This window comes from Sylvia atricapilla, unplaced genomic scaffold (genome assembly GCF_009819655.1).
Source record: "Sylvia atricapilla isolate bSylAtr1 unplaced genomic scaffold, bSylAtr1.pri scaffold_105_arrow_ctg1, whole genome shotgun sequence".
Taxonomy (NCBI): domain Eukaryota; kingdom Metazoa; phylum Chordata; class Aves; order Passeriformes; family Sylviidae; genus Sylvia; species Sylvia atricapilla.
In genome coordinates this window covers 25,558-37,632 of record NW_027077033.1, presented here as the reverse complement: position 1 = coordinate 37,632, position 12,075 = coordinate 25,558, and the positions used below count along the sequence as shown (strand labels likewise).

At 50.1% G+C, this 12,075-nt stretch overlaps 1 protein-coding gene across 1 annotated transcript in view; it reads left to right on the top strand.

Annotated features, from left to right (window-relative positions):
• The window catches only part of SUGP1 (SURP and G-patch domain containing 1), a 22,852-nt gene extending 11,122 nt beyond the window's left edge, over positions 1-11,730 (top strand). The window contains exons 6-14 of the mRNA XM_066340097.1: positions 179-282; positions 2,058-2,169; positions 3,260-3,966; positions 4,900-5,006; positions 6,064-6,241; positions 7,968-8,074; positions 8,972-9,117; positions 9,987-10,116; positions 11,102-11,730. Coding sequence (XP_066196194.1) covers positions 179-282; positions 2,058-2,169; positions 3,260-3,966; positions 4,900-5,006; positions 6,064-6,241; positions 7,968-8,074; positions 8,972-9,117; positions 9,987-10,116; positions 11,102-11,128 — 1,618 coding nt within the window. The 3' untranslated portion in view covers positions 11,129-11,730. The remainder of the gene's footprint in view (positions 1-178; positions 283-2,057; positions 2,170-3,259; positions 3,967-4,899; positions 5,007-6,063; positions 6,242-7,967; positions 8,075-8,971; positions 9,118-9,986; positions 10,117-11,101) is intronic.
• The last annotated feature ends 345 nt before the right edge of the window (positions 11,731-12,075 follow it).

Sequence of the window (12,075 nt, the reverse complement as noted above, 5' to 3'; positions counted from 1 at the left end):
TAAGCAGAGGATTCCTCCCTCATTTCCCTTCAAGCAAATCCAAACATCTGGATTAAAATCCCAAGTGGAATTCCATGTTTTAGGTGGATTATTTTAATCCCTCCATTTTTCCATGTGGAGGAATTTGGGATAATTATTCCTCTTTTTTTTTTTTTAATTTTTTTCCCTTTTTTCTCAGGTTTTTACATGATAAGAACAGCAGAGAATTCCTTTACTACAGGAAGAAAGTGGCAGAAATAAGGAAAGAAAATCAAAATTCTCAAGCAGCCTCTTCCCAAAAAGGTAATTCCCACTAAAACCTGGGGAATGGGAACAGCAAAAGGGGGAAAATTGGGATTTTTTGGGAGGGATTGGGAGGAAAATTTGGCTGCCTGAAAAGAAAATTCCGAACTGGAAGAAAAATTAAATCCTTCTGCTAAAAAAATCTGAATTCCCAAGCAAAATATTCTTGGGATTTTAAATGAGATTTTTTTTTTCCCCTTGTAGTCGTCCAAAAATATTCCAAAAAATAATTCTCCAGCACTGAAAAATTTGGGGAAAGGGGGAAAATTTTTTTTCCTTGATTTTTGTTGGTTTTTGATTGGAGCAGCCAAATTTTCAGGTGAGATTTGGGGGTTTTCTGAAGGATTTCTTGTTGGGTTTTGGGGTAATTCAGGGGCAAAATTGTGGAAAAGTGTCTGAGACTGGAAAAAAAAATCTAAAATTTGTATTTCCAGGTGGTTTAATCCTATGGAAAAGTGCCTGGAAAGGGGGAAAACCCCAAAATTTGTAATTCCATGTGGTTTAATTCTCTGGAAAAGTGTCTGGCACTGGAAAATATCTAAAACCTTAAAATAAGGATTACCCTGAGTGTTTTAATTCTATGGAAAAGTGCCTGAGACATGGAAAAAAAATTCCAAAATTTGTAACTGGGGATAATTCCAGGGGGTTGAAGCCTCTGGAAAAGTGTCTGGCATGTGGAAAAATCCAAAATTTTTAATTATGGGTAATTGAAAGTAGTTTAATTCTATGGAAAAGTGGCTGAGACAAAGGAAAAAAATCCATAATTTTTAATTAGGGAGAATTCCAGTGGGTTTAATCCTCTGGAAAAGTGTCTGGCACAGGGAAATATCCAACACCTTAAAATATGGATTCTCCTGAGTGTTTTAATCCTTTGGAAAAGTGACTGAGACATGGAAAATTTGGGATTTGGGAGCTCAAAGCTGCTCCCTGTTCCCCAAAGCTGGGTTTAAATTGAAGTTTTTGTGGTTTGAGTTGTTTCTTTGTGCCAATTCTCCTCCTTTAAACCCGACTTTAGGTCTTTAGGTCTGGTTAAACCCCGTTCCTGCTCCCCAAAGTCGGGTTTAAACTGAAATTTTTATGTTTTGAACTGTTCATTTGTACCAATTTTCCCCTTTAAACCCGATTTTAGGTCCTTAGCTCAGGTTAAGCCCCATTCTTGCTCCCCAAACTCGGGGTTAAACTGAAATTTTTATGTTTTGAACTGTTCATTTGTACCAATTCTCCCCTTTAAACCCGACTTTGGGCCTTATTGGGGTCCTTAGCCCTGTCCTTGCTCCCAAAGTTGGGTTTAAACTGCAATTTTTATGTTTTGAACTGTTCCTTTGTCCCAATTCTCCCCCTTTAAACCCAACTTTAGGTCCTTAGCTCAGGTAAAGCCCCATTCCTGCTCCCAAACTGGGGTTTAAACTGAAATTTTTATGTTTTGAACTGTTCCTTTGCATCAATTCTCACCTTTAAACCCGACTTTAGGTCCTTAGCTCAGGTTAAGCCCCATTCCTGCTCCCCAAACTCGGGTTTAAACTGCAATTTTTATGTTTTGAACTGTTTCATTGTCCCAATCCTCCCCTTTAAACCCGACCCCAGCTCCTCAGCCCCGTCCCCGCTCCCGAACTCGGGTCGAAAACGGCTGTTTTTCATGGATTTAACTGTTCCTTTGTACCCATTCTCCTCCTTTAAACCCGACTTTAGGCCTGGCTGGGGTCCTCAGGCCGGGTTAGGCTGGGCTGGGGTGAGCTGGGCCCAGGATTAATCCCTGCCTAAAGTTTCCCCCCCAGCCGACCAAGAGACGCGGAGCTCGGCCGAGAAGCTGGCGCAGGTCGTGGCTGCGGGGGGGCCCGAGGTGGAGGCCCTGGCCCTGCACAGCAACAGGGACAACCCTGCCTTCAGGTGGGCACAATTCCTGGGATTTGGGGGTTTTTTTTCCAGGGAATTCACAGGGAAAGTCCTGGGAAAATTGTGGGAATTCTGAGGTTGAGGTTTTGGGGCAATGAGAGTTGAGGGGCTCAGGTTTGGGGTGCACAGGTGGAGGCCCTGGCCCTGCACAGCAACAGGGACAACCCTGCCTTCAGGTGGGAAAAATTCCTGGGATCTGGGGCTTTTTTTACAGGGAATTCACTGGGAAACTCCTGGGAGTTCACAGAGAAAATCGTGGGAATTCTGAAGTTGAAGTTTTGGGGCAATGAGAGTTGAGGGGCTCAGGTTTTGGAGGGCTGAGGTGGGAGCAGAAGAACAGAGACAACCCTGCCTTCAGATGGGCACAATTCCTGGGATTTGGGGCTTCTTTTACAGGGATTTTCCAGGGGAGATTGTGGGAATTCTGAGGTTGAGGTTTTGGAGTGGTGAGAGTCAAGGGGCTCAGGTTTGGGGGAGCTGAGGTAGGAGCTTTGCCCTGCACAGCAACAGGGACAACCCTGCCTTCAAGTGGGCACAATTCCTGGGATCTGGGGCTTCTTTTTCCAGGGAATTCACAGGGAAAATCGTGGGAATTCTCAGGGAAAATTCCTGAGGAAACTGTGCTGGATCCCAGCCCTGCAGAGCTCTGGGAGTGCTGTGGGCATTGCAGGAAGGAAAATTCCAGTGCTGGATCCCAGCCCTGGAGAGCTGGGAATGCTCTGAGCATTCCAGGCAGGAAAATTCCAGTGTTGGATCCCAGTTCTGAGTGGAACAGGGAATGCCCTGGGAATGCTCTGGGAATGTTCTGAGCATTCCAGGCGGGAATTCCACAGCTGGATCCCAGCCCTGAAGAACTGGGAAGTGTCTGGGAACGTTTTGGCCATTCCAGGAAGGAAAATTCCTGAGAGAACTGCTGGATCCCAGCCCTGAGCCTGACTGGGAATGTTCAGGGAATGCCCTGAGCATTCCAGGCAGGAATTCCACAGCTGGACCCCAGCCCTGGGACCGTTGTGGGAATTCCCTGGGAATGCCCTGAGCATTCCAGGCGGGAATTCCGGGCTGAGCATCCCGGTTTTTTTGGCAGGTTCCTGTACGAGCCCCAGAGCAAAGGGCACCGCTACTACCGCCAGAAGCTGGAGGAGTTCCGCAGGGCGCGGGCTGCCCCCGGGAATCCTCCTCCTTTTCCCGGGAATCCTCCTCCTTTTCCCGGGAATCCTCCTTTCCCAGGGGCCTCCCCTTTTCCCGGGAATCCTCCTCCTTTTCCCGGGAATCCTCCCCCTTTCCCGGGAGGAGAAGCCGGCCTCAAACGCAAAAGCAGCCCCGAGGTTTCTCGCTTCGCTCCTGCGCCTGCGCCCGGCCTGAGCCCGCCAGCTCTGCCTCTTCCCCTGCCTTCAGCCTCACCGTCCTCATCCTCCTCGGAGCAGCCTGCCCTCACCCCGAATCCTGCCCTGACCCCGAACCCTGTCCCAATCCCGAATCCTGTCCCCATCCCAAATCCTGCCCCCATCCCAAATCCTGCTCTGACCCCGAATCTCACCCCGATCCCGAATCCCGCCTTGACCCCAAATCTCACCCCGATCCCAAACCCCCTGACCCCAACTGCAGCCTCCACCCCAAACCCCCCGGTGACCCCAAACCCCCCGGTGACCCCAAACCCCCCGGTGACCCCAAACCCTGCCCCGGGCAGCACCAAGAAGAAGAGGAAGAGCCGGTGGGGGCCCGAGGAGGAGAAGGTGGAATTGCCCCTCCCGCAGCTGGTGCAGCAGCTGGATTCTCCCTCGCCCCTCTCAGGTGAGTGGGGTCGGGTTCCTGCAGGTTTGGGGGGTTCTGGAGGTTTGGGGTTGGTTTTTCCAGGGAATTCTCAGGGAAAGCCATGGGAATTCTGAGTTTGAATCGTGATTTTATTGAGAGTCGAAGGGCTCGGGTTTGGGGTGCAGAGGGGACTGAGGACAGAGAGATCCCTGCTTTGAGGTAAAGAAATTCCTGATTTTTGGGGCTGTTTTCCCGGGAATTCCCAGGGAAAGCCTTGGGAATTCTGAGTTTGAATTGTGATTTTACTGAGAGTTGAGGAGCTTAAATTTGGGTGCAGAGGGGGCTGAGGTGGGAGCAGAATAACAAGAGACATCCCTGCCTTAGGGTAGAGAAATTCCTGATTTTTGGGGTTGTTTTTCCAGGGAATTCCCAGAGAAAGCCTTGGGAATTCTGAGTTTAAATTGTGATTTTACTGAGGGTTGGGGAGCAGAGGAGGCTGAGGTGGAACAACAGAGAGATCTCTGCTTTCAGTTCAGGAAATTCCTGATTTTTAGGCTTGTTTTCCAGGGAATTCCCAGGGGATTTTGTGAGCTCTGGGAGTCTCCACAAAAAATCTGGGATCAGGATTAATTCCCATTTTGGGGGCTCGTTTGGCTTCACCTGAGAATTCCTAAGGAAAAGAAGAGATGATTTTTTGAGCCCTGAGAGTCTCCACACAAAAATCCAGATTAATTCCCATTTTTGGGGGCTGATTTGGCTTCACTTAAGGAAAGAATTCCTAAAAAAAAACCCGGATTTTTGGGAACAGATTTCGGCCCAACCTGAGAATTCCCAGATCTGGCGAGGAAAGAGCTGCTCCTCCCCTTCCTGTGATTCCCAAATCCTCAAACTTCATCCTGAGCTGGGATTTGATTTATTTTTTCCCCAATCTCTCGGATTTTTCCAAAGGTTTTTTCCCTGTTTTCCCTGCAGTTCAGGACCTGAAGGGTTTGGGGTATGAGAAGGGCAAACCCGTGGGGCTGGTGGGAGTCACGGAGCTCTCCGAGGCACAGAAGAAGCAGCTGAAGGAGCAGCAGGAGGTGAATTCTCTCCCCTAAAAATATCCTTCCCCAAATTCCCTTTCCCTCCCCCCAAAAAAAAATCCTACCCAGTTTTCCTCCTCTTCCCCCCAAAAAAAATCCTCCCCCAAAAAAATCCTCCCCAAATTCCATCCTGAGGGAATGACAAAGGTTTTCCAGCGTTGAATCCCTGGGAACAGCAATCTGCTTCCCAATCCCATTTCCCCCATTCCCAATCCCATTCCCCGTTCCCAATCCCATTACCCCTGAGATAAATCCCAGTTTTTTCCTGGGACAAATCCCATTTCCCCCAATCCCATTCCCTGTTCCCAATCCCATTCCCTGTTCCCAATCCCATTCCCTGTTCCCAATCCCATTCCCTGTTCCAAATCCCATTCCCCCCATTCCCAATCCCATTTTCCCCAATCCCATTCCCCCCGTTCCCAATCCCATTCCCCCCGTTCCCAATCCCATTCCCCCCGTTCCCAATCCCATTCCCTGTTCCCAATCCCATTTCCCCCATTCCCAATCCCATTCCCAATCCCATTTCCCCCATTCCCAATCCCATTTCCCCCATTCCCAATCCCATTTCCCCCATTACCACTCCCATTTCCCCATCCCATTCCCAATCCCATTTTCCCCGGGATAAATCCCATTTCCCCCATTCCCCATCCCATTCCTGTTCCCAATCCCATTCCTCCATTCCCATTCCCAATCCCATTCCCAATCCCATTTCCCCCATTCCCAATCCCATTCCCATTCCCAATCCCATTTCCCCCATTCCCTATCCCATTCCTGTTCCCAATCCCATTTCTCCCATTCCCAATCCCATTCCTACTCCCCTTTCCCCCATTCCCAATCCCCTTTCCCTTGTTCCCAATCTCATTCCCATTCCCAATCCCGTTTCCCTGCGTGCCCGGATGCAGCAGATGTACGACACGACCACGAGGCACAAGCACAGATCCCCTGACTCTGGGATCACCCACAACTTTGGGGGATCCTTTGTGCTTCGGAGCCGTTCCCTGTGGAACATTCCCGTTCCCATTCCCGTTTCCCTGTGTCCCGGTGCCGTGCCCAGATGCAGCAGATGTACGACATGATCATGAAGCACAAGCGGGCCATGCAGGAGATGCAGCTGCTGTGGGAGCGGGCGCTGCAGCAGCACCAGCACGGCTACGACAGCGACGAGGAGGTGGACAGCGAGCTGGGCACCTGGGAGCACCGCCTGCGCCGCATGGAGATGGACAAAACCAGGGGTGGGTCAGGTTTGGGGGTTCTAGAGTGTTCCTGAGGGGATTTGGGGTGATATTCCATCCCTGGGAGCACCGCCTGCGCCGCATGGAGATGGACAAAACACGGGGTGGGTCAGGTTTGGGGATCCAGAGAGGGAATTCTGTCCCTGGGAGCACCGCCTGCGCCGCATGGAGATGGACAAAACCAGGGGTGGGTCAGGGATTGGGGGTCCAGAGGGGAATTCTGTCCCTGGGAGGGAATTCTGTCCCTGGGAGCACCGCCTGCGCCGCATGGAGATGGACAAGACACAGGGTGGGTCTGGGATTGGGGATCCAGAGGGGATTTGGGGTGATATTCCATCCCTGGGAGGGAATTCTGTCCCTGGGAGCACCGCCTGCGCCGCATGGAGATGGATAAAACACGGGGTGGGTCTGGGATTGGGGATCCAGAGGGGATTTGGGGTGATATTCCATCCCTGGGAGCACCGCCTGCGCCGCATGGAGATGGACAAAACCAGGGATGGGTCAGGTTTGGGGGTTCTAGAGTGTTCCTGAGGGGATTTGGGGTGATAATCCATCCCTGGGAGCACCGCCTGCGCCGCATGGAGATGGACAAAAGCAGGGGTGGGTCTGGGATTGGGGATCCAGAGGGGAATTCTGTCCCTGGGAGGGAATTCTGTCCCTGGGAGCACCGCCTGCGCCGCATGGAGATGGACAAAACCAGGGGTGGGTCAGGTTTGGGGGGTCCTGAGTGTTCCAGAATGTTCCAGGGGTGATATTCCATCCCTGGGAGGGAATTCTGTCCCTGGGAGCACCGCCTGCGCCACATGGAGATGGACAAGACACAGGGTGGGTCTGGGATTGAGTGTTCCAGGGGAGATATTCCATCCCTGGGAGGGAATTCCGTCCCTGGGGAGATGGATAAAACCAGGGATGGGTCGGGCTTTGGGGTTCCAGAGAGGAATTCTGTCCCAGAGTGTTGCAGAGAGGAAATTCCATCCCATCCCATCCCATTATCCCATCCCATTATCCCATCCCATTATCCCACCCCATCCCATCCCATTATCCCACCCCATCCCATCCCATTCCCATCCCCATGGATTGGGGATGCTGCACAAATCCCAAAGGAGCTCCAGGTGTTTTCCATGGGAAGCTCCGTTCTTTCCACGTGGGAGTCTCCTGTATTTTTGGGATGCTCCAGGAATCCCCAGGGATTCTCCGTGAGTGCTCTCTCCGTGGTTTTCCCAGGAGCTCTCTGAACATTCCTGGCAGTTTTTGTGCTCCAGAAATTCCCTGAATCCCTGGAATTCTCCGTGGTTTTCCCAGGAGCTCTCTGAACATTCCTGGCAGTTTTTGTGCTCCAGGAATCCTCTGAATCCCTGGAATTCTCCGTGGTTTTCCCAGGAGCACACTGAACATTCCTGAGAGATTTTGTGCTCCAGGAATCCCTGGGACACCCCCTGGAATTCTCCGTGGTTTTCCCAGGATCCCACTGAACATTCCTGGCAGTTTCTGTGCTCCAGAATTCCCCTGAAATCTCTGGAATTCTCCATGGTTTTTCCATGATCTCACTGAACATTCCTGGCAGTTTCTGTGCTCCAGAATTCCCCTGAAATCTCTGGAATTCTCCATGGTTTTTCCATGATTTCACTGAACATTCCTGGCAGTTTTAGTTCTCCAGAATTCCCCCGAAATCCCTGGGATATTCCCTGGAATTCCCCCTGACCCGTGCGCTGTCCCGTTTCTCCAGAGTGGGCCGAGCAGCTGACGCAGATGGGCCGGGGCAAACATTTCATCGGGGATTTCCTGCCTCCCGACGAGCTGGAGAAGTTCATGGAGACCTTCAAGGCCCTCAAGGTGAGCAGCTAATCCTGGGATTTCGGGAATTCCTCCTTCCAGGGAGAAAAAAAAACCGGGATCAGATTCCCACTCTTCTGTGTGGGAGTGTTTAGGGAAAAATTCCCTGCCCTGGAGGGGGGAATGGAGTGAAATTCCCAAAAGATCCGTCCCTGGGAGTGTCCCGAGGGAAGTTTGGGGATTGGTGGGATTGTGGGAAGTGTCCTGCAGGAATGGGTGGGCTTTTTTTTTCCACTCTGGGATTCCAGGATTTGGGATTTTCTTGGGATTTCAGACAAACCTCCCCACTCCCTGCCCGTGGGGCTGGATGGGCTTTAAGGGCCTTTTCCCAGTCTGGAATTCCATAATTTGGGATCTTCCTGGAGTTTTGGATCTGGGGTTGGATCCAGGGAAAAAACTGGAATTCTGGATTTGGGGCTGGATCCAGAGAAAAAAAATGGAATTCCTGATCCAGGGAAGAACTTGGAATTCCTCATCTGGGGTTGGATCCAGGGAAAAAAACTGGAATCCCAAGGAAAAAAACTGGAAATGCAGAATCCAGGAGAAAACCTGGAATTCCTGATCCAGGGAAGAACTTGGAATTCCTGATCTGGGGCTGGATCCAAGGAACAACCTGGAATTCTTGGTCTGGGCTTGGAACAAGGGAACAACCTAGAATTCTGGATCTGGGGCTGGATCCAGGGAAAAATCTGGGATTCCTGATCCAGGGCTGGATCCAGGGAAAACCCTGGAATTCCCGATCTGTCCTTCCAGCCCCATCCCAGGAAATCCTGGCCCTTCTTTCCCAACAATCCCAGTTCCAGCGGGACGTGGAGCTGCTTTTCCCCCTTTTCTCCTGTGACCCCAGGAATTAAAAAATCCCCTTTTCCCTGTTTTTTTTCCCGTTTTCCCCCTCAGGAGGGCCGGGAGCCGGATTATTCCGAGTACAAGGAGTTCAAGCTGACGGTGGAGAACATCGGATACCAAATGCTGATGAAGATGGGATGGAAGGAAGGAGAGGGATTGGGATCTGATGGGCAGGGAATTAAAAACCCTGTCAGCAAGTGAGTCTTCCTTTTTTTTGGGGTTTTTGGGTTGTTTTTTTTTTTAGTGGGAATTCCCTGCTGGAATCACAAATTCCTCACCTGAGCGTGGAAAATTCAACCCAGGAAAAAAAAAATTCCTGGTTTTTTTTTTTTTTGAGGATTTTCTCCTGGATTTGAGGCTCCTGGAATTGTCAGAGTCCCAAATTCTGATTTTCCAACCCCAAATTTCCATAAGGAGCTGCAGCTCCAAGGGGAATTCTCTGTTGGAATCACAAATTCCTCACCTGAGCGTGGAAAATTCAACCCAGGAAAAAAAAATCCTGGGTTTTTTTGAGGATTTTCTCCTGGATTTGAGGCTCCTGGAAATGTCTGAGCCCCCAAATCCTGAATTCCCCAAACCCTGGGGATTTGGGATATCAAACCAATCCCTGCTTCCATCCAAATCCTGGGAATATGGGAAATGAAACCAAGTCCAAATTCTGGGAATTTGGGATGTGAAACCAATTAAGATCCTGGGGGTTTGGAACATGGAACCAATCCTGACCCTGGGAATTTGGGAAATCAAATTAATCCCAACCCTGGGAATTTGAGAAATGAAACCAGTCTAAGCCCTGGGAATTTGGGAAGTGGAAACAATCCCAACTCAGGGTATTTGGGACACAGAACCAATCCCAAACCCTGGGGATTTGGGAAATCAAACCATTCCAAATCCCAGGAATTTGGGACATGGAACTGATCCCATCCCTGGGAATTTGGGAAGTGGCACCAATCCCAACCCCGGGGATTTGGGAAGTGGCCCCATTCCCAGCGCTGGGCCTTTGGGATGAGCTCCCACAGAATTCCCAGGGAATTCCCGGGGTCTGAGGCTGTGGGGCCGTTTCCCACAGGGGCACCACGGCCCTGGACGGGGCCGGCTTCGGGATCGAGCGGCCGGCGGAGCTCACCAAGGAGGACGACGAGTACGAGGCCTTCCGCAAGCGCATGATGCTGGCCTACAGATTCCGGCCTAATCCTCTGGTATGGGATAACGGGATAACGGGATTGGGATTGGGGTCATGGGGTATTGGGGTAACAGGGTCAGTGGGTACGGGGCCTTCCGCAAGCGCATGATGCTGGCCTACAGATTCCGGCCTAATCCCCTGGTATGGGATAACGGGATTGGGATAACGGGATTGGGATATTGAGATTGGGGTCATGGGGTAATGGGGTAATGGGGTTGGGGTAATGGGGTAATGGGGTAACGGGGTCAGTGGGTACGGGGCCTTCCGCAAGCGCATGGTGCTGGCCTACAGATTCCGGCCCAATCCTCTGGTATGGGATAACGGGATTGGGATAACGGGATTGGGATTGGGATAACGGGATTGGGGGATTGGGGTAACGGGATATTGGGATTGGGGGATTGGGGTATTGGGGTAACGGGGTCAGTGGGTACGGGGCCTTCCGCAAGCGCATGATGCTGGCCTACAGATTCCGGCCTAATCCCCTGGTATGGGATAACGGGATTGGGATAACGGGATTGGGATCATGGAGTCATGGGGTATTGGGATAATGGGGTCATGGGGGATTGGGATGGGATCAATGCTGGCATATTGATTCCAGCCCAACCCACTGGTACAGGACTGGGGGAATGGGGGAATGGGATCGGGAATGGGATAATGGGATCAGGAATGGGATAATGGGATTGGGATCAGGAATGGGATAATGGGATTGGGATCAGGAATGGGATAATGGGATTGGGATCAGGAATGGGATAATGGGATTGGGATCTGTGCTGGCATCCCACTTCTGACCCAATCTGCTGATTTGGGATTGGGAGAATGGGACTGGGACTGGGATGGAGCCAGTGGTGAGGGAGAGTCCCTGGGATGGAACAGGGACAGCCCCTCACATTCCAGTGGCTTTCCCAGAGAATCCAGCTGCTGATTTTTGGGATAAAATCTCCAATCCTAATGATTTTTCCATTGGTTTTTTGTTGGTTTTTTTTTTCTTTTTCTCCTTCCAGAACAACCCACGGCGACCTTACTACTGAGGAATTCCTTTTCCCACCAAGATTTCCTGGGAATTCTTCTCCCAAAATTTAATTCTCCATCTCTTTTTTTTTTTTTTCCTTAATATTATCCAGGTTTTGTTTTTTTATTTTATTTTATTTTATTTTGGAATCACAGCTCCTCTTTCCCCCCCTAGAAAAGTTTTCCCAGCTTTTATTTTTTTTTGGCGGGGGGACACACAAAATTTGGAGCAGCTCCTCCCAAAAAAATTCCTCCCCAAAAATCTCAATTTGGGATTTTATTTTTTTGGGGAATGGCAGATTTAATTCCTTGATTTTATCTCAAAATCCCAAATCCAAGAGAATATTGGTGGGGGGGAAAATTTGGTGCCTCCAAATCTGCCACAGATCCCTTGGGAATTCCAGGATTTTTGGGATCTGCTGGTGGGGGAATTAATTCCCAAGGATTTTGCCAACACCTCCTGTGCTTTGGGAAAAGAAAAAATCCCACAAAAACAATTCCAAAGTTGGGTTTTATTGTCCTAAAAACGAGGAAAAAACCAAACTAAACCAACCCCAAAACCTCTGGAAACACAAAATTTTTCTTCACCGAGTCTGTAAATAAAATCAAACTTTGTTTCTTCCTTCGGTTCAATCCTTGGAATTTATTTTTTATTTTGGGAGAGGGAAAGGGAGGAATTTTTTTTTTATTTTTAAGGGTGGGAGAGGTTGGCCTGGAGCTCGGTTTTCCAAGGATTTTTTTTGGGAAAAAAAAAATCTGAATTCGGTTCTTTTTTTGGGGGGGTAGAGGGAGGATTTATCCAGGGAAAATCCAAACTCTGGGAGCCTGGAGCCGGGAATTTTGGGGACAATTGGGAAATGCTGATAAAACCCGGGGATTGAGGTCACTTTTGTGTCCCCATTCCTGCTTCTCCCGGGAATTCAGAGCCGGGAGCTCCCTGGGGGTAAAAAAATGGGATTTGGGGAGC